At 47.5% G+C, this 26,523-nt stretch overlaps 1 protein-coding gene across 1 annotated transcript; it reads right to left on the bottom strand.

Moving 5' to 3' along the window:
- Positions 1 to 4,590: 4,590 nt before the first annotated feature.
- On the bottom strand, positions 4,591 to 26,155 carry RAB12 (RAB12, member RAS oncogene family). The gene is made up of 6 exons (XM_069569235.1): positions 25,675 to 26,155; positions 15,202 to 15,262; positions 9,638 to 9,776; positions 7,678 to 7,767; positions 6,884 to 6,988; positions 4,591 to 5,782 (listed from the first exon to the last, which is right to left on the bottom strand). Exons 1-6 carry the CDS (start codon positions 26,123 to 26,125, stop codon positions 5,669 to 5,671), a joined length of 960 nt encoding a protein of 319 aa, XP_069425336.1. The 5' UTR covers positions 26,126 to 26,155; the 3' UTR covers positions 4,591 to 5,668.
- Positions 26,156 to 26,523: the final 368 nt, after the last annotated feature.

The raw sequence follows: 26,523 nt of genomic DNA, 5'->3' as shown, positions 1-26,523 counted from the left end.
CATATATTCAAATGATACTTTTAAATTATGTATGCCTTATATATATAGTGGCAAACGTGAAAATAGTAAACACTATTTAGAAACAGTTGTGCAATTTGTAAGGGATATTTTTAACATGCAGTTATTTTTTCCATTCGTACTCTGTCTCCCTCTACTGGATAATTTGCATCATTGCGGAGGCCCTTCTGAGATTATCCTGTGACCAGTGATGCGTCACTGTATAATATAGCCCATGTAGCTTCCCCGGGGCGGGGCGGGAAATTCACACTAACAGTACACTGAACCACATCCCTTCACTGGAGGTAATGATGGATTCACCAGGAGGTTACCTGGGATTGCCCAGGACATCAGAGCACAGTGAAGACAATTCCCCAAAGTCAAGACCACGGGTTCTTTATCCAGCTCTCCTTCGGGTCTTGATTTGGGGAAATCACATGAAGGAAGGGAACTGGGCCACAATTTGTCCCCTATGCGCCACGTAATCTTTGATAAGTTGAGCGGCAGATATTTGAATTTTAACAGCCTGGAGTGTGGTTAACAGCACAGCTGATGAAGAGCAGTCCATATGTTTAAAAGCACCAGCAGATGGGAAGGGTACTTTCAATTCTGATGGAAAATAAAAAGCCTAATAATGGGTGGCCCCTTCATCACCATTCTTGGCTTTCAGTTTAGGCACAATCACAGAATCTTCATCGGCTTTTCTAAAACAGGCTGCAGTAAGTTACTTTCGGGTCAGTCCCAGGGGAGATGAAGGGACCTGACAAGGCGTGGAGGGGAGGGACAGTCACCTTCACCCGAGATCTCATATTAGTTCTGATAGTTTGGTTGTAAATTCTTTGTGAATTTCTACATAGACAATCATGCCATCTGCGAATAGAGATTGTTCTATTTCCTTTTCTTTTTAGTGCCCCATTGCAGGCTAGGACCTCTAATATGATGATGAACAAATACCCCTGCCTTGTTCCTGATTTTAGAGGAAAAGTGAACAGTCTTTCTCCACCAAGTACAGGTTAGTTGTTGGGTTTCCTCGGCAGGTTGAGAAAGTGCCGTTTTTTTCATTTTGAAAGCTTTGTATTTCAGAAAATACAAAAAGGTCTGTATTTTCAAGACATCTGTGCATTTTATCCAGGTTATTACATGTACAGGCACAGAACAGTTTGTGATGATTCACTGTCATTCTTGACGTATGAAGTGTCTGTAATGATATCTCCTTTTTCAGTCCAGATATGGGCAACTTGTTCTTCTCTATATTCCTGGTGAGCTTGGCTAAAGGTTTGTCAATTTTGCTGAGCTTTTAAAAGATACCCTTTTCCCCACACTTAAGTTTTTTATTGTAGTAAAATATACATGACATAAAACTTACCAGTTCAAACATTTGTTAAGTATACAGCTCAGCAGCATCAAATACGTTCACATTACTGTGCAACTACCACCCCATCCATTTCCAGAATTTTCATCTTCCCAAACTGAAACTCTGCACCTCTTATATGCTAACTCCCCACCCCGTCCCCTGGTCTCTGGTCTCCACCTTACTTTCTGTTGCTCTGAATGACCACTCTAGGCCCCTCATCTAAGTGGAATCATACAGTATCTGTCAGTCAGCTTTTGTGACTTATTTCACTTACCACAATGTCCTCACGGTTCATCCATTCTGTAGAGCATGTCAGCAATTTCCTTACTTTTTGAGTCTAAGTAATATTTCATTGTACTTCTATATCACAGAACACATCGTTCATTCATCCATCAACAGGCATGTGGGTTCCTCCCCATTTCTCGTTATTCTGAAATATGCTTCTGTGAAATGGAGGTACAAGTATCTATTGACTCTCTACTTTCACTTCTTTGGGGCATATACCCTGGAGAATTGCTGGATCACATGGGATTTCCATGTTTAATATTTTGAAGAACTGCATACCACTTTCCACAGTGGCTGCACCATGTCACATTCCCACTGGCAGCGCGTACAGGTGGCGGTTTTTCCACATCCCTGCCAACACTTGTTCTTTGGGCAACAGCCACGCTCAAGGGTGTGAAGACATCACAGTGTGGCGTTTCTCTAATGATCACTTTCTACCCATTTAAAAATAAAAGGTTTTGTTGTTGTTGTTGTGTGGATACAATCTTTGGTCTATTATCTTTATGAAGTCTTCTGTTTCAAATTACGGAGTGAAGAGCTGTTTTCAGGGCTGAAGAGCATTTCAACAAGTTGGGGCAGATCCTTAATGGGCTTCAGTGGCTGACCCGACAAGTAGAGCTGATGACTTGAGGGCCTGCTGAGTCTGAGACACACCCTGAGTCTCTCCCAGAGGCTTCAGCGTCGGGATGGGAGGAGAGCACCCCTGACTTGCCTTTCAGAAAATGAATTTTTTCATATAATAAAATCCCCTCATTATAACCGCAAGCATTTGTGGAGCTGTATTTAGACAGGTCTGCGGGTTTTCAAAGAAAGAAATCTAGCAGAATTTAGGGGTCCTAGTGCTGGCCTTGCCCATCGAGCCGTAATCCCCAGTTCCTCCTTGCTGCCCTGGGGCCCTGCTCTCTTGGAGGAACCTCCCCCTGCTGGGCTGTGCGGTGGGTTGTTGTCAACAGTCGGTGGACTGGGGCTGTTTCATCTTGTTCTCAGCCTGTCATAAAGGGCTATCACTTAAGCCTACGGAACACAGTGGATCTGTTGGCAAACAGACTAAACGCATCAGCTCCCAGAGGCAGGTTTCAGAACGCTTCTCAGTAGTAACTGTCCTATTACGGGAACAAGACCTGCTTCAGGTTTTGCGTGCAGACAGTTCACTACATTTCCTGGGCACTGCCTGTCTTTAGCACGAGAACATCACCCATCTCTAAGGAGGGGCCAGGTGTTCAGAAACCATAACCCATGAGGACGGCAGTGCATGCTGTAACTACAAAGGCTACTTTTTCCAGAGGTTCCAGATCAACAGCCTATGGACACGCTGTCCTTCTAGTTTGTGTTGCCACTGGCCAGGAGGCGGCTCCTTTCTGAAGGCGAGGAAGAGCCCCCACCTCTGTCTCGGTTCCCTAGCTCTGCACCTGCCCTTCCATGTTGGAAGTTCTGCCCTGCACTCCCGTGAGGGGTCTGTCTGGGGCACCTGATGGTTATCCTTAAAGGCGGGGACTGTCTTTGGTCTCCTGGTCACGCCCCCACAGCTCCAAGCATAGGGCTGGCCTTACAGCAACCACCTGTGAACATCACCTTTGTTCACCAGTGCATCACAGCATCAACACCAGCCTGCATGTCATGTCCTGACCCACCCTCAGCTGCAGTCTGTGGTCTACTTACAAGTTCTAGGCAATAATCTGTAAGCCAAGTACTTTCTCTCTCCCTGCTAATGCAGGTCACTTGTAGAGGAAAAAACAACCAACTTTAGTTGGTTTTATAGCTTGAGGCAAGCAAGATGAATCTCGTTTCGTTGCATGCTCAACTAATATGCACACCTGTGGGTTTTTTTGTTTTGTTTTGTTTTAAATCTTTTGGCCGAGCTGCTTGGCATGTGGGATCTGACCTCCTGACCAGGATTGAACCCGGTGATGGAGCTGGGGAGTCTTAACCACTGGACCATCAGGGAAGTGCCACCTGTCAGTTTCATATTCAAAATTTTAAACAGTTAGTTACACAAAATCACCTACTGATTTGACCCAGCACTTCACGGATCCAGGAAGGAGAAAGAGCAGACTTGCAGGGAGCAGTGTAACCACTGGTGCCTGCGGTGAGGCTGAGCTGAGGGTCCTTGAGGAGCTGGAGCGGCCAGTCAGAGGTCACTGCAGGGGCCCAAGAGGAGTAGGAATGCAGGCCCCATGCCCTCTCCTCCCAGCCCCTCCTGGCAGCAGGTCTAAGGGGAAGGGCGGGTGTCCTCCAGAGGAGAGCCAGAACACTGGAAGGTGACGTGGAGTGAGACAGCAGGTGAGTAATCGACACGCTCCAGGCCTAGTTGTCTGATGGTAAAGGGCACAGACGTTACAAAGAACATTTTCATGATGACGCTATCTGCAAACACACACATATTTCACCATGTAAAGTGTGCAGCCCAGTGACACTAAGTACATGCACGTGGGTGTACAACCATCACAACCATCCTTCGTGATGTTTTCATCTTCCAAAGGCAAGCTCTGTCCAGGTAAACACTCACCCCGCCCCCCCCGCCCCTGGCGCCCACCAGGCTGCGTCTCTGGCCTTGACTGTTCTAGGCCCCTTGGTGAGTAACACTGTGCAGGGTCTGTCCTTCCGTGCCTGGCTTATCTCACCCAGCATGAGGTCCTCAAGGTTCACCCATGCTGTCCATTCCCCCGCCAATGGACACTTGGGATGCTTCATTTTGGCTACTGTGATTAAAGTTGTGAACATTAGTGTACAGCATCTGTTTGTGCCCCAACTTTCAACTTTTGGAGGTGTACACTCAGGACTGAAATTGCTGAGTCTATGCCTAAATCTTTTGAGAAAGTATCAAAATGTTTTCCATGGTGATGGAGGCTACATTTTCCTTATCAAAAACACTCAAAAGATTACGATGTGGAGTTCTGGAAGAATATCATCAGATACGTAATTTATGACTGCACAAGTAAGTGTAGCAACTCAACTGTCATTCATAAATACAAAATTTTATTTGCACTTCATTAGTGTAGAAGGACCACAATGCTTCTCATATCACAACACTCAAGACACGCCAAGTTATTCAAATACATAATGACTTATTTACCTTGACTAAACAAACAGTGCAGTTTAATAAAAGATATACCAAAGATAAGAGTTCACAAATTCATTATCAGACCAGGAAAAAAAAAAAAAGAACACAGTCTAGGCTTAATAGGAATAAGCTTCACCGTCAAGGGGAGAGGTTTTATCATTACAAAGGTATATAGAATGTTTAGGCAAATACGTGTAGGTTCTTTGATATAGTAAAATGCATCTCTTTAAAATTCCTTTAAACAGGATTTGTGTAGGACAGCAGCGTTCTTTTAAAATCTTCTATAGTTTCAAAAACATTTCTTTTATTGAATCTTTGTAGTTCTTAAAAGCACAGAGTGCGTTCATCAGGAAACCAGAGAGATTCCCAGGCCTCAGGACCAATTCAAGTCCCACATTCTAACTAGTCATGTTCTACCATTAATGTGAATAAATAACCTTCAAGACCTTTAAGCAAGCATGGAGCTTGCTTTGTGGGAAACACTCCAATACTTCAAAGATGCTACAGCTGGGAGAAATGTAAATAAAGAAAAAGCATTCAAGGTCGCTTTTCTCCCCCCAAAGTCTTTAGTTTTACAAATTTTCTTTAAAACAGTAAGCAAAGCACCACGTTCTTTCTTCTTATCAGAATATCTCCATCTTCATAATATAGTTAACAAGGACAACTATATTATGTATTTCCAGAAACATTATAGCTCTCATTTCTCCTGTTCTTCGTATCAGAAGTACGACGTTCCCCAGTGTACACACACTAGGCATTGGGATGATGAATGAAATATAATAATTTGGAGGGAAATATGTCATTTATAACCCAAACTTACCCAGGATTGCATATCTGCATATTTACAAGTTAGTGTATAGCTCTGACGTGGATTACAAAGTGCGAGAGGAAATTGTCAAAATGATTGTAGTGCAGAATGCGACCTTCCCCCTGTCCAGGAATCACGCCCACTTCGCCTCCAAAGCGGCGAGTCAACAGCATCGCACGTGTGGTCTGGGCGGGGGCAGCTCTGGGGGGATCTCGGGCTCGGGTTGTAATGAGAGGATGCTGTTGGACAGCTCGTTCCTGAGCATGTCCAGGGGCATCTTGGGGATAAAGGAAAAGACAAACGCATTGTAACTCAATGTAAAGACTCTGCAGACTATACAATTAGAGAAGACCAAAGTGTTTTTTTATAGGAAACTCTCTAATCATCAGAGTTCAGTTAGACATTCAGCCAAAACCTTAGAACCAGGTTCAGGGAGCTTCAACCAACACACAAAGGCTGTGCAGCCCACCTCACACCCTTCGGCAAAGAGAGCAGATGGACCTCATCGACATTTCCTTTCACAGCCCAGTGTGATGGAAACTTAAAAGTATCAAAAAAATTAAAAAATGGTTCTGTGTTCTCAGGGAGCATACCATTACTAAAGGAAGAAGTACCTTTTCTTGGCAGCTACACAGACAGCCATTGTATTAGAAGCTTCTGAATTACATTGCATCAATACGATTATGTGTAATACTAATCTAAAAACACTTAAAGATCTACGGAATCTCTGGATACAAGCCCAAAGATGCTTGAACAATGTGCTGCTGCCCAGTGAGGTCATCTCCCTGGTCTGGCACCACGAGAGGCCCCACCAGACAGGAAGAGCCCTGATGGGAGGCAAGACCCTCACTGCCTGCACCTAACAAGGCCCTGGTGGGAAACCTCGAACAGGAGAGGAGTGAGTGTCAAGTAAACACAGCCCACAGTCTCCCTTGGGCTTCCCGGTGGCTCAGCAGTACAGAATCCTGCCAATGCAGGAGACATGGGTTTGATCCCTGGGTCTGGAAGAGCCTCTGGAGAAGGAAATGGCAACCCACTCCAGTATTCTTGCTGGGGAAATCCCATGGACACAGGAGCCTGGTGAGCTATAGTCCATGGGGTCACAAAGAGTTGCACACGACTGAGCAACTAAAAAACAACAGCAAGTGGCCACACCCACTCCACCCATGTGCCAGGCTGAGTGAAGATGTGCAACACGGCCCTGAGAATGTGGTGAGGAGCTGAGTCCTTGGCCCGGGTCTGCACCCCCAGGTCTCCAGCCTGACAACCCCTGGGGTTTGCTTTCTGCATGAGAGGTTCCCAACCACAAACAGCAAAGGAAATGATGAAGAGGTTCCAGGTAATGTGCTGTCAGGACACGGGATTCTTTTTTTTTTACCTTTTTCAGGATGTCATCAACAAGCTTCAGGAAGATCTCGTCTACGTTGAAGTTATCCTTGGCGCTCGCTTCACAGAACCGCATCCCGGCTATCTGCTGTGCAAACTGAGAGCAAGCACACGTTATTGTTGTGTGTGTGTGTGCATGTCGGGGGAGGAGGGGACGACATGTGTCTAGTATAAGCACAGGGTCTGTAACCGGGAGGGGAACAGCTCTTGGTCTTTGGGACTCAGACAAAGTCTGGAACGAAAGGTCTGGAAAGTCGTGCTTATCCTCAACTGTAAAGCTCATTTACATTTGAACTTTAATGTAGGAAAGTGCAGCAATTTCCTACATGATGAGAAATCAGCAAAACACAATCTATGAGGTGACACCAGGACCCTCAAGTCAAATTACGCGCACAAGTGTCTAAACTGCAGTGTATCCGACATTTAAAATGTATCCAAAAAAATAAATGCGAGTGTCATCGATTTCCTGAGGAAGGTCAGAGTTAGAATAGGAGAACATCATGAGTGCAATGACATGGGTTAAAAGAACATCTCTATGTATAACATGTCAGGTGGGACAGTAAACAATGCTGTGTATTCTCATGTGTCTTTCCCCCTCCATTTGAAAAATGAATTTAAAGGAGCAGGAAGCGAACCAAAGCAAACAAAGACGAAGGATGTGACTGACTGCGTTTTCAGAATTCTGAACTGTAAAGTAATTTATTAGAAGGGAAAGCACACAGGGTGCTCACTGCACGGATGTGGGAGCCGACCCCCCCCCGCCCCACCACTGCCCACTCTCCTCACCTTTTCGCCCTGCTGTCTGCTGATCTCTCTGTCAGTTTCACAGTCCAACTTATTTCCAACTAAGAGAAGCTCCGCGTCTTCCGAAGCGTACTGTGGGATCGCAACAAGAGAAGCTGAATCTCAAAGCCAGGCACAGCACACCCAAGGGAAACATAACCCCAGGCCACACCTCTCGCCCCTCTATCTACTTGCCCCTCTGTCCACCTGCCCCTCCTCTGAGAATCTGCTCTGACCTAGAGGGCTCCTGCTGGGCGCATGGCAATGTGGCCACAGGCACAAGGAACCACGGATGGTCTCACGACTCCTAGGAATCTACCCTAAGGAATGACTCAGAATACAAGCAAAGCTTTATACTTGGTTGAAAAGATCTTTACAACCTAAAGATCCCACAAAGTGGGTGAAGAATGAAATAAGGTACACAAAAGAGTGAAGCCAGAAAAAAACAAAAAATATGTGCTGGAAGAACACGAAGGCGACACAGGAAGCCACCCATGATCGAATATTTAGTGAGATAACCATGGCATGAAATGGCATGGAGTACAGACGCAATCTGGGTTTTCTGGGCCACGGCTACAGACTGTTTCAATTCACTTTTGTGCTTTCACTTGGTTCTCTAAATTTTCTATACTGACAAGGTACTGTTAATTTTATGATTGGAAAAGTTATGCTGCATTTCTAAGTTTTAAAAAACATGCAGGCACAGTAGAATGTCTCTCTTTAAGAAGGTCAAAGTTGTCTCAAGTAACTCCCTGAACAGGGGCATTCTCACACATGATGGGAGACAGACTTCCACACAGGGTACCCAAGTGGGTGACCTCGGCCAGGTTAACCAGGGAGCTCGGTCTCCTTGCCAGAAAGGGGTGACAGTTAACAGTGCCCCCAACGGGGCTGGTAAGAGGAAGAAACGGGAGCACGGCCACACAGAGGGAGAGGCGAGAGCCGGGTATCAGACGGAGGAGGGCAGGTTTCCCACTGAGGCGCCCTTCACACCGAGGCCACCGCCTCCTGGTAGCTCCATCACTGGATTCTGAGCCGGCAGCGAGGACGCTCCTGTCTGGGGTCCTCGGGAGCACACCCCGTGGCCCCAGCATCCCAGAGTCCAGACCCAACCCTGGTTCTGACACCTCTGTAACCCTGGCAACTGGGGTCTCAAACACACTTCAAAGAGACACACATTGAAAATGTGCTCGGTAAGACCTGCAGAGGAACGTTCTCCACTATCATCTAACAGATGGGTTTAATACAATCTGTAAACGAAATCAAATTTATAATATACTAAGTGTGCTTGTTACGCAAAGGCGCTAAACCTCAAATTACTAAATGAGGGGGAAACAACTCTCAAATGTGGCCACTGTTTACACACATCTCACCCTCAACAGCTGTGTCTACAGGCGCATTTTGGCTACTCATTTCTTAGCCGGCGACCCACAGGTTATATAAACTCAGTTTATTTCTACATAGTCAACTGTGATCTGAAAGATAAAATCTTTAGTTCAAAATGAGGGAGTGAAGGCTGTCTCTAGTTTAGTGGGCAGAGGTCGAGTGGTTGACCAAGGCCTCGGCGTGTCCCCGGGCACAGTGGAGAAGGCAGTCCCCGGGAGGCTGACACTCTCTGGACACACACAAAGCGAGTGCTCACGTGAACTTGCCCCCGTACCTGATTCCATGGAAGCAGCCTGCCCATGTGGGATAAGCGTGTGTGGGCTCTGATGTCAGACAGCCCAGGGACCAGAATACCAAGCTAGGCTTTCTCACGTACAAGCTGATCCTGAAGACATTCTAGGTCTTCTCTGCCTCACCTGTGATCCAGGACTACGCATCTACTTTGAAAGCTGTCATCTGGATTAAATGACGTTCGGCACGGAAAAGCATGCTCCATGAATGTTTCCCTTCTTCCTGTTGTCACTATTAACACCCACAGCGGAGAGTTCACCTCTGAGAGAGAAACGCCAGCACCTACCTTATCGATCATCTTCATCCATTTGGGCAAGTCATCGAATGTCTCCTTCTTAGTGATGTCGTAGACTAGTATGATCCCCTTGGCACTTCTGTAATAAGCTGAGGTAATGCTGTTGAATCTCTCCTGACCTGCCGTGTCCCTGAGAAACAGCAGCAAAAGTCAGTCCCCGAACAGGGCACACAGGGAAGCCTTGGCCCAGCCGTGGCAACTCCCCACAGGTTTGGGCACGTTCAGTATTACTGGGGGCAGCTTCTCTGAGCTAGGCGCGTCCAAACAAAATCAGAAGGAAGCCCCACATTTCTCCCACACCAAGATTCTGAAAAGAAGTAAATTCCATGTTTAACAGTGGAAAGGTCAACATCGCATAACTTGGTGGTTATCCATGACAAAATGTATGGGTGATATTTAATTTAAACAATTTAAGCCTGGCAATCTCTATTAACCAACCTCAGTGGTGAGTATCTTATCTGATTTTGCTGATAAGATGACCAACAGTCCCCATTAATGAAAAATGCTATAGTCTTGTCATTTTCTTAGTCCTTCAAACCGGTAAAGGAGGAAGAGGACCCCACAAATTTGCAAACATGGTCAAGTTGACTACTCTCCGACTGTGACCTTGAAATCTAAAGCTTTCTCTCCTCTCCAGGAAAAGCTGATGTTTCCACAGGAAGACATAAACAGTGCACATAAGCTGGCCAAGACCCACTTTCTCCACCTAAGAAGCTGAGAAACTGCGTGAGAACGCTAACAAATTTACAAATGAGGTTCAAGAGAGCAGGCCTTTCGAGCAGTAAAATGATTTCTTTTAAGCCAATCTGTAATTTAGCTTTTACCAAAGAACCCTAACTCTCAGCACACTCTGAGAGCCCCGTGACACAGGTGGCTTATGGTGGAGAAAGCGAGGGGCAGTGGGTACAGTACACAGAAGACGAGGTTCTTCCTTGCAAGATGCTCACAGACTCTCGCAGGACAGCGCCTGAGCTTCCAAAAGGCGGAGACACTGAAACCTCTTCCAAGTGCACTGGATGGGGTGAACTTTGTGAGGCCGTTTCCCTAACACACATTTGGCAAAGGTGCTACAGTTTACGCCTTTGTTCCAGCCTAGACTCGCCACCAAATTAGCTTCCCTTAGGCACCCTTATGGCAGAAAGTGAAGAGGAACTAAAAAGCCTCTTGATGAAAGTGAAAGTGGAGAGTGAAAAAGTTGGCTTAAAGCTCAACATTCAGAAAATGAAGATCATGGCATCTGGTCCCATCACTTCATGGGAAGTAGATGGGGAAACAGTGGAAACAGTGTCAGACTTTATTTTTTGGTTGGTTAATAGAGATTGCCAGGCTTAAATTGTTTAAATTAAATATCACCCATACATTTTGTCATTGATAACCACCAAGTTATGTGATGTTGACCTTTCCACTGTTAAACATGGAATTTACTTCTTTTCAGAATCTTGGTGTGGGAGAAATTGGGGCTTCCTTATGATTTTGTTTGGACGCACCTAACTCAGAGAAGCTACCCCCAGTAATACTCCAAAATCACTGCAGATGGTGACTGCAGCCATGAAATTAAGTTATGACCAACCTAGATAGTACATTCAAAAGCAGAGACATTACTTTGCCAACAAAGGTCCGTCTAGTCAAGGCTATGGTTTTTCCAGTGGTCCCATATGGATGTGAGAGTTGGACTGTGAAGAAGGCTGAGCACCGAAGAATTGATGCTTTTGAACTGTGGTGTTGGAGAAGACTCTTGAGAGTCCCTTGGACTGCAAGGAGATCCAACCAGTCCATTCTGAAGGAGATCAGCCCTGGGATTTCTTTGGAAGGAATGATGCTGAAGCTGAAACTCCAGTATTTTGGCCACCTCATGCAAAGAGTTGACTCATTGGAAGACTCTGATGCTGGGAGGGATTGGGGGCAGGAGGAGAAAAGGACGACAGAGGATGAGATGGCTGGATGGCATCACAGACTCGATGGATGTGAGTCTGAGTGAACTCTGGGAGTTGGTGATGGACAGGGAGGCCTGGCGTGCTGCGATTCATGGGGTCGCAAAGAGTCGGACACAACTGAGCGACTGAACTGAACTGAGGGATGTGTCATCATGCCAAACAATGAAGCCTGTTGGCAAATTCATTTCCACATAAAGCAACGCTGTCACTTTGTCCCAGGGGATGTAAGACTCCCCTGTGCTCTTTCTTGACTGGAACGCCCAGGGGCTTAGGCTTCTGTTTTGTCCACCACGGTCCAGGGGCCTGGCCCACTGCAGGCCCTCCATCCAAATGTGCTAAACAAAAGCCTACCTGTGCAAAATGCAGAAAGTGGATGCCAATTCAAGGCAAAATAAACTGTATTTTTTGACTCAAAACTGCCCCCAAATTGGATTCCTGAAGAATTCAGAATAAAATAAAACCAACTTGCAGACACTAAAAGGCACCTTCCAATCAGGTGAGAAAGAACTGACTCAGATACCGTTTCATTCACACGAGGAATCAGTGAACAAAATTATTCCCGGGACCCTAGGCATTTAGGGGTGTAATTAATACTTTCAAGAAAATAAAGTATCTTCCTGACTGTGGTTTCTCTTCCCATCACAGTGCTGGCTTGTTCAACTTAGGATTTGATAAAACAGCTCTCACTCACTTCTTTAAAAAGCAAAAACAACACGTTTTCCTACTCTGAAGTCTGTGTTTAGCACATTATAGCTGCACCACAAATTTAAATAGCAACTGGGTATAAGGTCTTCACTGAGCATTTTGGGGATTACATGCTCTCGTGAGTCTTTATAAGTAGTTTTATGGTGGCTTTTAGCATAAAACAATTTCACATTCGTTTCTCTAAACATCCACTAAGTTAGGCTTCAGAAATCAGGGGCTGAAGAACAGAGACATTAGACATAATACAAGCTTTTGGAAAATCATCTTGAGGCTGCTGCGGTAAGAACATGTAACATGAGGTCTGACCTCGGAAGCAAGAGCAACACAGCTCCACTACCTGCAAGCGTGAGGTTGCACAGCAGACCCCGGGAGAGATTCTAATAAAACCCAACAACCAGAATCAGGACAGTAATACGCATTTCTGGTATTAAGATCCCGTGGAAAAGGAGACGGCAGCCCACTCCAGTATTCTTACCTGGGAAGTCCCATGGACAGAGAAGCCTGGTGGGCTATAGTCCAGGGGGTTGCAAAGAGTCGGACACAACTGAAGTGACTCAACAACAACAAACGGTTAGCGTACAAGACACCAGTGAGGAAACATCAAGGCCAGTCCCTGAACTCCATCTCTCTGTGACCAGTTCTTGACTGCGTGAGGCAGAAAAGCATCTTCACTGAAGAGAATAATCCATATTTCCAAAATATCTGGATTGCCAAGGCTATTCCTCTCCAAGGCTCCTTTGTTTGATCATTTCCCCACGGAATTATCTGCTCTCACAGATGGTCAGAGAGCAAGGTAAACAGAATCCAATTCAGTTCAACAAGTATTTATTAGATTCTTACTCTGAGCCAGGACCGCAAAAATTCCACCCCAGTCTCAGTCTCACACAGCTGGACAGTAATACAATACCGATGCCCTGATCGGGCTTTTATCTATCCAATGAGATGTAGAATTATCATATTCCCACCTTTATCTCAATGAATCTTAATTTCCACTGTAATGACCGAGAGCTGACTTTCAGAGATTTGCAGTACATCAGCCAAATCATCATTTATTGTGGGTGGAATATGATATTATTATGTCTCTTTCTGCTTTGGGGGCAAATTGAAAACTTCCTGACATCCTTTCCCCCCAGTTTGGTACTACAACCCTGCTTTGAAAAATCATCATTTTTCTGTATTTAATATATCTGGTGAAATGACACAATTCTTAATTTGCAGAAATCAATGTCAGTGTATGAAAGTTCCACCTCTTCAAGCAGAGAATGAAAGGAAACAAGCTTGATGATGTCAACAGAGGGACACTAGTGGAAACCAAATTCACCAACAGTGAGCACTGGACCGAACAAGAGACCTTCATGTGGAGCATCTTTTTTGGGGGGTGGGGTGGGGCGCACGCCATGCAGCATGCGGGATCTTAGCTCCCCAACCAGGGCTCAAACCCACACCCCCTGCATGGGATGCTCTGTATGGGGGACTTCCACTGGACTGCCAAGGAAGTCCCCCATACGGAGCATCTTAATTATGTGTTTGCCTTAAGGCAGGAAGCCAGTTTCTCAGCTTTAAGTCCATCTCAACACAACAGCCGGAAGCCTCTGTGCGTGATTTCCAGGATACGTGCTGCTGCTGCTGCTGTAGGTCACTCAACTGTCTGACTCTTTGTGACCCCATGGACTATAGCCTGCCAGACTCCTTGTCCATGGGATTTCCCAGGCAAGAATACTGGAGTGGGTTACCATTTCCTTCTTTCCTTCTGCAGGGGATCTTTCTGACCCAGGGATCGAACCCACAACCCAGGGGTCGAACCCATGTCTCCCGCACTGGCAGGCGGATTCTTTACCACTGAGCCACCATGGGGATGTAAACTCATGAATCTACATTCAGGTTGACATCTTATTTTAGCTATACTTACACCAAGTTCTACATACATACAAGTAGACACTTCAAGCAGAGATGGGAAAATGGTCCTTTTCCTAACCACAGATGATCAAGGAACTTCCCAAAGATATGAAATACAAAAACACAAAACAAAAAAGCAACCCCCATCACCCCCAATCCTTCAAGCGGGTGAAACAGTCAGCGATGACCCACGGGGACGTTACCTGACACGGCTGGCGGGCGCCCCGCACGGGGGCGCGGGTGGGGATGAGACATGGCACTAACACGGAAGCGCTAGGTGACGATGGAGCCGCCGGCGCGGCAGCAATGAACGCGATGGAAGCGACAGACACGGCGGACAGACAGAGCTGAGGCCGACCTGCGAGAGGAGTTAGTGGCTGAGACGCTGCGGCGTGACTGTGTTAGCGACGAGGGCGGCGCGGACACCCGCGGGTGCTCCCACCAGTCCCTCCTCCAGAGGGGCTCCTCCCGGGTCCCCAAGGAAGGTGGCTGAGCGGCCTCCACACGGCTGGGTTAGTCTCTCACACGCTCCTGGGGTGCGGGGAGGGGGCTCTGGGCTCCCCGCACGGGGCACAGAGGGGCTCAGGGCACGAGCGTCCCACCGAGGACACGCCCGAGGGCGCCTTGCCCAAGATGCGCAGCTCCGGGGAGGGAGCACGCTAGCCTTTCTCCAGATGCTTGCAGAGTAAGTAACTCTGAAAACGTGTAGACGAGCACTGGAGCGACTGTCTCAGTGATGACGGTTTGTCAGATGACGTCACACTAGGACTAAAGGCTCCAAGCCAGTCACCACGGAAGTAGAACAACAGTCTCTCCAAGGCCCCCGCGGCAAGCGGGGCTGAGCTACATGGGCTCTTTCCTGAACGCTCTCTAGAAGGAAGCTCCGTTCATTTCACCTGAACGAGAGCGGAGGAGAGGAGACGCAGGAGAGACCGGCCCGCTCCGACGGTTAATTGTATTAGACGAGCGTGTGGACTGCTGAACACACACGGTGGTAACTGGGTGCAGGGCCCCACTTACCAGATCTGTAGCCTAATTTTCTTTCCTCTTAGCTCTACGGTTTTGATCTTAAAGTCAACACCTGTAAATAAAACGGACAAAGATGAAGCAAAAACAAGGCAATCTGTCAGAAAAGCAGAACTACTTGTATGCCATTGCGGCAAAAAAACAAAAAACTGACCACATTGAATCCCAAAAGAGAGAAGAAATCCCCCGGTCCCCAAGACGACCACCACTCTATGCTTCTCCACACAACAAGTAGCGTATGTTAGGTTCTACCCCGAACTGGAGATGAAGCACTTGCTATTCATAATAGAGTTTAATACTACTGGAGGTGCAGCATAAAATCCACTTAAAAATCACAATGAATCATTACACAAACAATGGCTTTATACACATGCTATCTTGGGGGGAAATTCTTACGTGGAGCACTGGAAACTCAATCTTGATTTCAAACAGCCATAGTCTGAATGAAGAAATTATCATTCTTTAGCATTCACAAAAGTGACTTTATTATATTGCCAATAGTGTAGAAGAGGAATTCTTTTTGAAAAATTTTACTCATACAAATTAATTTCATTTTTTAAATTACTTTAATCCTGCTAAGTCGCTTCAGTCGTGTCCGACTCTGTGTGACCCCACAGACGGCAGCCCACCAGGCTCCTTCATCCATGGGATTTTCCAGGCAAGAGTACTGGAGTGGGCTTTAATAGTGGCAAGCAAACCATGACAAATCCCCATCCCTCTCCAGTTCAGCCCTTAAGGCTTCAGATAATTTTTTAAAGCAAAGTTTCACCTGTGAATATTTTCTTATCTATTTGTCAGTTACAGAAAACTTCAATACTTTTTTAATACAAATTTCACAATATTTGTGAAATAATATAAAACAGTATTTTTTACACAATTCTCACAACTAAGAAAAAAAAAACCAAACAACCAGCTAAAAAAAATAATGCCAGCTAAATGTGGGAAGTGGAAACCTAATCTCTATGGGAACTATTAATATTTTCTGGCTGCTTTATGGATCCAGGGTCCCGGTGCTGCGAGGTGGAGGATGGAGGGGGCACGACATAGCTCTTCAAAGTCAGATGATGTTCCTGAGGTGACAGGCAAGGCGTGTGACTTACTTTTATAATTAGCAACATGCTGCAGACATCAATGCAACCAGAAGATGTGTTTACAAGCCTGGGTGGGACCGAGGTCTGTACAACAGAGAAACGTGGCAGGAACATAAAAGTCACGGCTGGAGAAGAGGTCACGGCACCCTGCTTCTTACTCTCTCCCTCAGCCTTGATCTCGAAGCTCATGCAAATGTTGGGGAAGCCAATTTCACTTTCAGTTCTGGAACAGCTTTGCTTTTCCTGAGTCAGATGACTCTCAGACAGCCTTGGAACAGGAAGCGTGTCTGTACACGACCAACATCCTCAAGCAGAGACCAACCCGAATCCTTTGTGATTCAATCACAGGGAAGGGCAGAGCTGAACATGATACTCTACGAGGCACAGAAACCAGCCTGCACCTGTGTGCTATGCTCTGATGTTGAAAAGGCACAATTCAGAAAAACCCCTTCTTCCTGATATCAGCATAAAGCTAGGGCCTCACCATGCGATTTACAAATCTAATTCACACTGTATCATGGCCACTATTCCATTTTGTTTCTAGTTTTTTTTTTTTTTTTTTTAGTTTTACTTAAGGGGGCTGCCACTTTGGTTACGACTTGTTGCACTGGCTGCCACATTTTACTGAAAAGAACTAGCAGATACTTCTCTTGTGGGCTCTGCTTCAAGTTAACTACAAGAATCTCTAGAAACAGCACAAATAACTTTTGTTTTGATTAGGCTGTTTTCTCCACTAAGAACGGCTCTCAGTCTGATCATGTCAAGTCTTTTTTCTTCAACCAACTTAAACGACTTTGTGACTTTAGCAGTCCTGCACTACAGCTATTTTGTAATCACGAAGTTTAATGAATAAAAACAAAGGAAAGGGTATTAATAGTCAAAAGTAGGAATAAGTGGTAATGTTATCGTGCGATTATAAATACACTGTTAAACAAGGATGAAGGAACAGCAAGCAGGATGAAGAATGTGTTTAGCCCAGACTACCTAGTTTTAGTGAGTAGGTTAAAGACATCAACAACAACAACAGAAAAATATCCAGTGGCTAAATCTAAAATTCCACAAAAGGAAACAGCTCATCAAAATGGTGCTTGCTCTTAAACAAAATCTCTTTTAATAGTAAGAGCCACTAGGTTAGCTGGTGATGGCTGGAAACTTACTCCAACCTATGGCTTAGAAACAAACCCTTACATCAAAGTATACAACTACACATTTTTTTAAAAAGCTTTTTTACATTAGGTAAAAAATATCTCTTAATGTCCATTGTTAACATTTGCAGGTCACAGAAATTATAATGATCCTGAATAAAAGGTAGCAAGTCACCAACAGCCTCAAGGAGGGGATTAGGTTTGGGAAAAGTCAGTACAGTCTCCTGACTGAGCAGGGGGGCCCAGGACCAATGTTTATAAACAGGTAAAGGACAAAAAAAGTGGCAGCTTTTATTGAAAACCCACTTTCTACAGTGTCCTGACCATCCAGGGAAGCAAGCAGCTACTACTCGGTCAGGTGGTGGAGACAGTCCCGCCCTGAAGACCTGAGTCATGCAGACCTAAGCCGACAGGCACTTGGTGAAACACCCTCTCTGCTCTCCTCTCCTGGAGAACCTCCTCATCTGCCCAAAAGCCTTTTCAGGTCCAGGGGTTCCCTTCTGCGGCTCCCGACGGCTCACCTTCCCCCTTCCCTCCAGCCCTGCCCCGTGGCTCCGCTGGTTTCCCCCAGGGGACAGGAACAGGTGCCTTTTCAGGACAGTCCCCTCTGGCCTCTGCAGCCTAGAACGCTGCCTGGCACGGGGCAGCGGTCCAGTAAATCTGATGGAGACCCGCCGCTCTTCTCCATCAAACGCTGGTTGTGTACGGAGAAAGGGCGGCTAAAGAGGAGGAAATAGGAGGTAACTCAGGCCTGATGAGGAAACGAGCACACACATATTTAAATCGTAGGAAGGAAGTGCAGGTGCTCTGTCGTGAGCCTGTCTGGTGGGCAGAGCAGTAGGATTCAGGGTGCCTGGCATGCGCATCCCCCTGGAGCCCGAGCACTTAATTTCTCCTACAATCCCAGCTTGCGGCTGTTTAGTCCCTAAGTTGTGTCTGGCTCTTTTGCAACCCCATGGACTGTACCCCACCAGGCTCTTCTGTCCACGCGATTTCCCAGGCGAGAATACTGGAATGAGTTGCCAGTTCCTCCTCGAGGGGATCTTCCTGCCCCTTGAACCCATGTCTCCTGAATCAGCAGGTGGATTCTTTACCACTGGGCCACCAGGGGAGCCTTTACAAGCCCTGTTACTGGTGGAACATCCTTAGAGGAGGGGCAGTCTTCATATGCCCAGGTCCTCTCCATTACACACGCCACCCCCAGCCCCAGGGGATTATTACAGTCACTGAGACTGGAAGCGATCCACTAAGGGAATGTCCTGCTGGGTGACAGGGGTCTAAGTCTTCCTAAAAATATTTCCATCAGGAAGGACACAGGTCGCAGGCTGTAATCCCTCTGTTGTATAGATACGACTATTCAAGTCTTTCTTGATCTTAATTCCCTTTAATAATGATGACAGTGTCTATCAGATGCCCTGAGCCTGACATGCAACACGTGGGCTCCTTCAGGAGCCCAGCAAGCTGGGTGCTACCCTCACAGAACAGAGGAGAGACCAAGGTCAGATCACTTCTGCTAGCTGAGCGGCAGAACCTAGGTTCAAATTTATTAACACTGTTCACAACCAAAGGTTGTTAAAAAAAGTCAAACGTGGAAACAGGGAAAAGTGTGAAATCTTCTGCAAGTGGCCCAGGGTCACCATAACTGAGCTCTTCAAGAACAGAGCTTCACCTGGTCCTGTCACCTCTGTACTCACATTTCATAAATCTCAGCAAGAGCGTAAAGAATTGTCCTCAGTGCTGATAAGATTTTGAGGCTCCCGGGCAGGCAAAACATATTCAAAAGAACATTACCGTGTTACTTTTTGCTGAGGCATAAAAAGTCACAAAAATGAAAATAGCAAAAATAAACAGAAGTTTCTTTCTTCATATCCCCTTCCAGCACGAAGTTTCACAAAAGCAGAACTGACCAGTGGCCCATGCCTAGGATACAGGTGAATGTTCGTCCCCCCTCACCACCCCCCACCACCTCCAACAACAAGGACTTGGAGTTGGTGTGAAAGTATGATTTTAATTGACTTCAGTTCAGATACTGCAGTCCATGGGGTTCCAAAAGAGTCAGACACCACTCAGCAAATAATGAACAACAAAACAGGTTCTGGAGGCTGTAGGATTTCACACTTTTGAAGTCAAGTCTCAGTTCAAGCAGTGGTGACAAATTGTTATTAACTGTTACTGCCAGTTTATAAGAACTATCTTGAGATCACAGGCTGGCCTTTCTCCCAAGGACATGTATCTTTCACAGCGTCACCCCATCCTGGATGTAATCTTTCCCCTGATGGAGGCTTCCCTGCACTTCCACTGAGTTGACAGTGAGAAAGTAAACTAGAAATGTGCCAAGGTCACCCAGATGGAGGAACGTTTACTATCAGAAAGTGGTCTCTTGACCATGAGGCCAGCTTTCCACCTGACCACTGTCTTTCCGGGGAGAGCACAGACGCATTCCCCCAGGAGAGCATCCTACAAAGGGCAGGCAAGGCAGATCACCCTCCCGTATTGCCCCAGAGGGGCCCCGAACCAGTTTAATATCATGGGGCTTCTCCTACTTAAGCCGAGCTATGAGAACTCAACGGAACAAAGTAATGTAACTGTAAAATACTTGGATCGCCTCAGAAACAGGTGCTACTAGAATAGTTTAAATGATTGCATGTCATTAAACAATGCTCGCAGGCCTGAGGCTATCCAGCGTCTGCCCTGAGTCTAACAAGACCCGCCTCCTCAGTCCAGACTGGGTGGTCTGTATCCCAGCAAACAAAGACCATCTGAGTCCCTCACCTGCACACACACAGGAGATGGCCCTGCAGCCGGCTGGAACAGACACACCGCACATGAACTTCACAGGCAAGGTGGCGGGGGTCGGGGGGGTGGTGGAGGAAGGGAATCGAGGTCACGGAACACGTGGGCCCCAATATTCATCAGGGCATCTCCACCACTCACCTCCCCTTCTGCAGGGACCAGCCAGGCAGGCAGGTGGGCTTCCAGCCCCATGAACGGCCAGTGGGATGGAGTCTCACACAAATATACACCGCCCCTCAGAAAACACTTGCTGAATGGTATACAAAGCTATGTTTTCTTTGCAGATTAAACCAAATACTTAATTAGAAGGCTGCTCCTGGCATGCGAGGCTGGAGAAAGCTCTGGGGCTACCGTAAGTCTAAGGAACTCAGGCTGCCTTCTGAAGGCCGTCCCTGCACCCCACAGCTGCAGGGGAGGCAGACTTGAAAGTTCTGGGTCCCTCTCATCCTACAGAGGCACACCTTTCTTCTCCAGAAAGAGCTACATGGTGAAAGAAAGGCCAAATGCACGTAAGCCAGGTCTTTAAATAGATCTTTATCAGCCCCAACAACACGATCGCCAACTTTCCACACTTTCTGGGAAAGACAGCTACTTTATTCCACAAATGCGTTCTGCATAAGCCTATCAGCATGCTCTGAGTTCATTAAATAAGCCAAACCGCACAACGCACAGCACAGGCTGGCATAAAAACTGGCGCTCCTCGCCCACTCCCGTCTCCCTGAGTCATCCTGTTACATCAGCCCGGCAGGGGAGGGGCTGACGCTGGAAGGTCTGGGCTTTGGAGTGGGAATTCGGGACAATTCTCCTTAATTCCCTTGTAAGTGAAATAGTAGAGCAGCTCAGCCATGGCTTCAAAGACTGCCCAGGATCACAGAAGAGTAACACAAAACGCACAGCTAAGAATTTTAATCCAGTATGAAATGTTCATTCTGGGTTTCTGAACAAAAATCTCTGACCTAAATTTCCAGAATAAAGTACAAGCGATTTCCCTTGCCAGTGGTTCCACTCACTGTGTGTAGGCAAAGCAGAGTAGATCCTAGTGGTGGGATCTCCTGCCTCCTGCCCGCTGACGTTCAAGGTCAACCCACAGACGGCCACTCCTGCACGGGATTTACGGCCACCTGCACCTTGGACCTGTTGGTTCTGTTTCTGGCTCTACTACGGGGTCGGATGAATCAGTCACCTGCACCACCAGGCTTCCCTGCCTTGGGAATGGTGAACACAAGGCTTGAAGGGGTGGGCTTGAGAACTGAGACCCCGGCACATGACTGAGTACAAACAGGGCTCCACCGAGCACTCTCATTGTCTAGGAAAGCCTACTCTCAGGGCCAGGCTGTGAAGCTAAGTTATTGCTGCAAAACGAGAAAAACATTGACAGAGTCGTGAGGACCTCAAACTGAGTTCAAAGAACTTCCAAATTCTGATATTCTGATATTTTACATTCTTTCCTATTTTGGGGGTCTACTTCATGTTATCTTTTTTTGTTTGTTGTTTTTTGAAAAGTTGGTGCTAGTGGATTGTTAAAAAAATGTCCTTACGTGGCAAAATAATAAAAGAACTGGCAATCCTATGTTGGCCTCTGGCACTCTGGAAGAAACTTCACTGTTCGGGAAACTGATACTCTGGTCCAAACGGTCTTACTCCTCCTTTTCCTGTATTTAAATGTATTTTAGTAAATATTTTAAAAGTTTCAGATAGTTGAATGATTAAATATTTAGAAATGAACCTTTTAAAGCATCACTCCCAGAAGAAAATGACAAACAATGGGGGCACCGTTACAGAGAATCAATTTCAGTGCTACCATTGATGGCATCACTCTCCACCCTCACAGGGCTGCCGAGGGGCCAAATTAGACAAGCAGGAAAGAGTCTCATCCGTATTTTCAAAGTAAAGTGAACTTAAATCCCAAAGTAAGCTAAGGAACAGACAGACAGAAGGAACTCACTGGCAGCCCTGGCCCTGACCACTCGCTCACCGCTGGACCACTGTGGGCGAGCTGTTTACCCTCTGGGACTCTGCTTCCTCATCTGTAGAATGGGGAAACTTTCAGGATTGTTGTGAGGTTTAGAAAGAGTATACTTTTGCTAGTACACAGTATGTGCTCAAGAAACTGTAGCTGCCACTAACAGAATGTAACCGTTTACACACAAAGACAAAATAAATTACTTATCCAAAGTCACAGACTAGTTCATGGAAAAGCTTCAATCAGAGCCTAGGTTTTTTTAAAAAATAATGCTTTTCTAGAAATGTAAGTTGCTGGGAGTGGGGTAAGGGGTGATGCCTGGTAAAAACATTTTGATCCAAACAAAACAGTGAGCTTCCAATAGTTATATAAGAAACACAGATCGACATGGTATTTAGAGAGTTGTGAATTTCTACAGCTAACCAGTTTTTTTTTTTCTCTCCTGTTTCTCAAACTTCGAAAAGCTGTATCTGTCAAACCATGCTAGCCACATCAGTTCAGTTCAGTTGCTCAGTAGTGTCCGACTCTTTGCGACCCCATGAATCGCAGCACACCAGGCCTCCCTGTCCATCACCAACTCCCGGAGTTCACTCAGACCCACGCCCATCGAGTCAGTGATGCCATCCAGCCATCTCATCCTCTGCTGTCCCCTTCTCCTGCCCCATCAGACTAACTCAATTCCATGAATATGAAATCCCATTTGAAAGTAATATTCTACCTGGACAATTTTCACTAAATAGGTCAATTATTAAAAGTCTTTTCAGTTTCATACCCTGGTGAGTTCCGCGTGTCTTTTAAACCAAAACAACTTCTGGTTTGATCAGTAATACAACAACAACAAAACCAACATTTTGTTCAGTTGTAATCTGATAAAATAGGCTTATTATCTCAAATCCCTCAGGGTTTCTACTATGCTTCTTTACAGAAAGTCCGGTGAGCCTGCCTGGCTTTATCAAATGCTCACTGGAGGGGCTGCTTCCAATCTGAGGTCGGCTGAGGGCATCACCTGAGTGACCGTCCTGGGTCAGCAGCACCTGCACAAGGTGGGTGGTCTTTTCCAGACTCTGCAGCTGGACAGGGTGAGGCCGGAGGAACAGAATCTGTGCGGGGTCTGTGGAGACGGAACTCAACAATGTGCCTCAGAAGGACCCTGTGAGCCACCTGCTCAGGTGGGGGCATTCAGGTGAGGCAACCCCAGCTACAACTCACCCAGCGCTGCATGTACACTTGCTTTTCTAAGGAACTCAAGGAATGAACTTATCTCTACAGCATTCCAGCGTGGAGGAAGGCCTTGACCAGCCCCTACTCCACGCGGACTAGGGGGCTTTCCCTGTGCTCCCCAGATGGTCTGCACACATCTCCACGTTGCCCTAATCGCCCTTGGGCATCCCCAGGACCCCCCTTCCCCACCCCTCAATCTGGACAGAGACTGTCCTCCTCACCACTGAGGCCCCCAAGGGTAGCACAGCATCCGCGCACAGTAGGTGCTCAATAAGTGATCTGATATGTGGAAGGGAAATGTGACTCAGAGGCAGAGATAGAAGAGGGGTTTAGTTAACTTCCTCAAAGTGTTCTCACAGTCTGGGTCAGACCAGAACTTATCATCCTTTTCTGAACTTCCCACAAATAAACACTTAACAAGCCAAGGACTACAGACTATGTATGGAGGAAACAAAAACAAGCGAGATAAAGTTAAGGGGCACGAGGGACCCCAGCGGCAGGGGTGGTGTGGGGAGGCGTGTATACATGTGCATTTATGTTTGTTTGTTAAGGGGACAAAGAAACTGACTGCCTGGTCCCCTCCTGATTCCCAAGTACCCGAAGAAACTGCCTCCCTGCCAGGGCCGTACCCAGAGCGCTTTACGGCTCCAGCTGATACAGAAGGTCCACCCTCCATGCTTCATGGCAGCCCAGTTCTTGAAGCATTCACCCAAAGTCCCCTAATGATGTGGGGGTGCTACTGCACGTGGCCCCAGCTTAGGAGACCCCTCCCCACCTCCCCTCTGTCCTTCTCTACAGCACATCTTCACCCTCCGTCTCACTCTCCATCCACCAAACCCTATTATCCACCCAGAAGCCCGGTGCTGGTTTCTCTACCCCACATAGTACAACTGTGTTATTCTTCATTTTTGTACATTTTTAAGTATTAAGCCATAAAAGATGGATAATTCTGAATTACTTTTAGTTCTGTTTTACTTAGGCCAGGTACTAAAATTAACAGCACAAACCCTCTTTTGACGGTTGAATAACTTCACATACTTTATATGATCCAAAATTGGATATTTGAAACAGGTCTAAGCTACACTACTGAACTTTAATCTCATGGTTTCAAGGCCAAGATCTTAACAACAAAGAGGGTACAGAGAGCACAAATACATCCAAAATGATCTATTATTAAAAAGTATGAAAGGAAACAAGTTCTCACAAACAAAACTACAACGTGAAAAATCTAAGATTAATCTTTCAATAAGCCTTTTCAAATGGAGGGGTCTTCTATAACAGGACAACAAAGCCAATCAATCTCCAAATTGTATCACCTTGGAACTATCTAAATACACAAGTGGTGTGTGTGTGGAATGAATGTTTCAGTTCTCAATTTCATGTTTATATACTATGTATTATTTCTTGGATCTCCCCGAGGGGAATCCCCCCTCCACCTACCCTTTACTGAAGGTGATTGATCTTCCGCTCAAACAACTATCTCATCTGCGGGGTTCCCCTATCTTTGACAGCTTTTAAGGGTTTTTTCAGAGAAACAACTGTTACACAGTGACCAGACCGACCTCAAAGCCAAGGCCTATACATGTGACTCCATCAGAAAATTTCCCTGCAGTTTCAATTTTACATTCTGAGGATAGGCCACTTCCAGGCCCAGGGGGTTCCTGTAGTTACCTGGCTGCCCCCTCCCCCCACCTGGCAGTGCGGGGTGCGGGGGCGGGGGGGGGGGGGGCGGTGCGGGGCGAGGGAGGTGCCCTTCCCACTTGGTCCCGAGGTTATTTGAAGTCATAGAAAAACACAGCTGAAGTCCTTCTGCTCACATTTATAGTTAAAAGAAGAAACTTTAGTCTTACTTCGAATATTAACCACAGATTCTCCTCCACAGGTGATTTAAAATTCCCATTATTTTAATACAACCGAAAATTAAGTTCAAAATTAGAAAAACAAGTAGCGTGTACAGTGGAAATGCCCCTCCTCCTAGGAAGGCAAAGCTAAGGCATCAAAATTCTCCAGAGGGGACCACTCCGGCCATCCAGCCAGGGCACAGCTCGTGTCCACCACGCTGCCTGCCTGCCCCTCATTCTTCCTGATGAGGACTTGGTTGGGGGGGGGGGGGGGGTGCTCCAGTGGAGAGACGCTCACACCGTCCCCGGCCGGACAGGCCCCGTGCATCCCTGGCCTCGAGACGGCCGGGGCGGGGGCTCCGACCGGTCCGGGGATGCAGGGGCCCCCCGGGGCCGCCCCTGGCCAGCCTTACCCACGGTGGACTTGCAGGCCTCGCAGAAAGTATCGTCAGTGAAGCGCTCCATCAGGCTGGTCTTGCCCACGCCGCGGGAGCCGATGATGATGACCTGCAGCTTGAAGTCGGCCGGCCTGGGGGGCTGCTTGCGCCGGCGGGCCTGGCCGCCCGACAGCGCCGGGGAGCCCGCGCCCAACCCGCCGCCGCCCGCGGGCCGCCTGTGCAGCGCGGCGCCCGGATCCATGCACGCATGCGGCCCCCCGAGTCCCCGCGCCCCCTCGGCCTCCGCCAAGCGCCGCGGCTCGGCCCCGGGCTGGGCGAGCGCGCGCTCGAGCGGCCCCGGCGGCCCGCGGGCTCCGCGCTGCAGCTGCGCCGCCGGCCGGCCCCCAGCGTCCGCCCCGCCGCCGCCGCTGCCGCCGCCGGGGGAGGAGGAAGGGAAGCAGCTACTCCGCAGCAGCGGCAGCAGCATCCCGGGCGAGGCGGCGCGACGGCGCAGGCGCGGGTGGGCGGGCGGTGGGGCGGGGCGGGGACCCCCGCGCGCGCCCCCTGGCGGCCGGAGGACCGCCCGCGCGCGCCTCCCGCTGCCTGCTCGCGCTCCCTGCTTGGCCTCCGCTGCCCTCTGGCCCCCTTGCCTTTCTGAGATTTTCACCTTCTGCTCCCTCCATCCGCATCCCCTTCTTTTCCATCCGCATCCCCTTCTTTCCTTCTTCCCTTTTCCTGCCCCTTCTGTCATTGAGTGCAGCCCACAAACACTAGGCCCGTGCGATAGCCGTCTCCCCCAACCTGTTGCATGCACTCTGAGATAGTCCCCCTCCCCACTCTGCCCCAGATCACCGCTGCAAACTTGCACTGACCGTCCCCGACCGG

Source organism: Ovis canadensis, chromosome 23, assembly GCF_042477335.2.
Source record: "Ovis canadensis isolate MfBH-ARS-UI-01 breed Bighorn chromosome 23, ARS-UI_OviCan_v2, whole genome shotgun sequence".
Lineage (NCBI taxonomy): Eukaryota > Metazoa > Chordata > Mammalia > Artiodactyla > Bovidae > Ovis > Ovis canadensis.
Note: the sequence above shows the minus strand (reverse complement) of the source record. Positions and strands in the feature narration are given on the sequence as shown.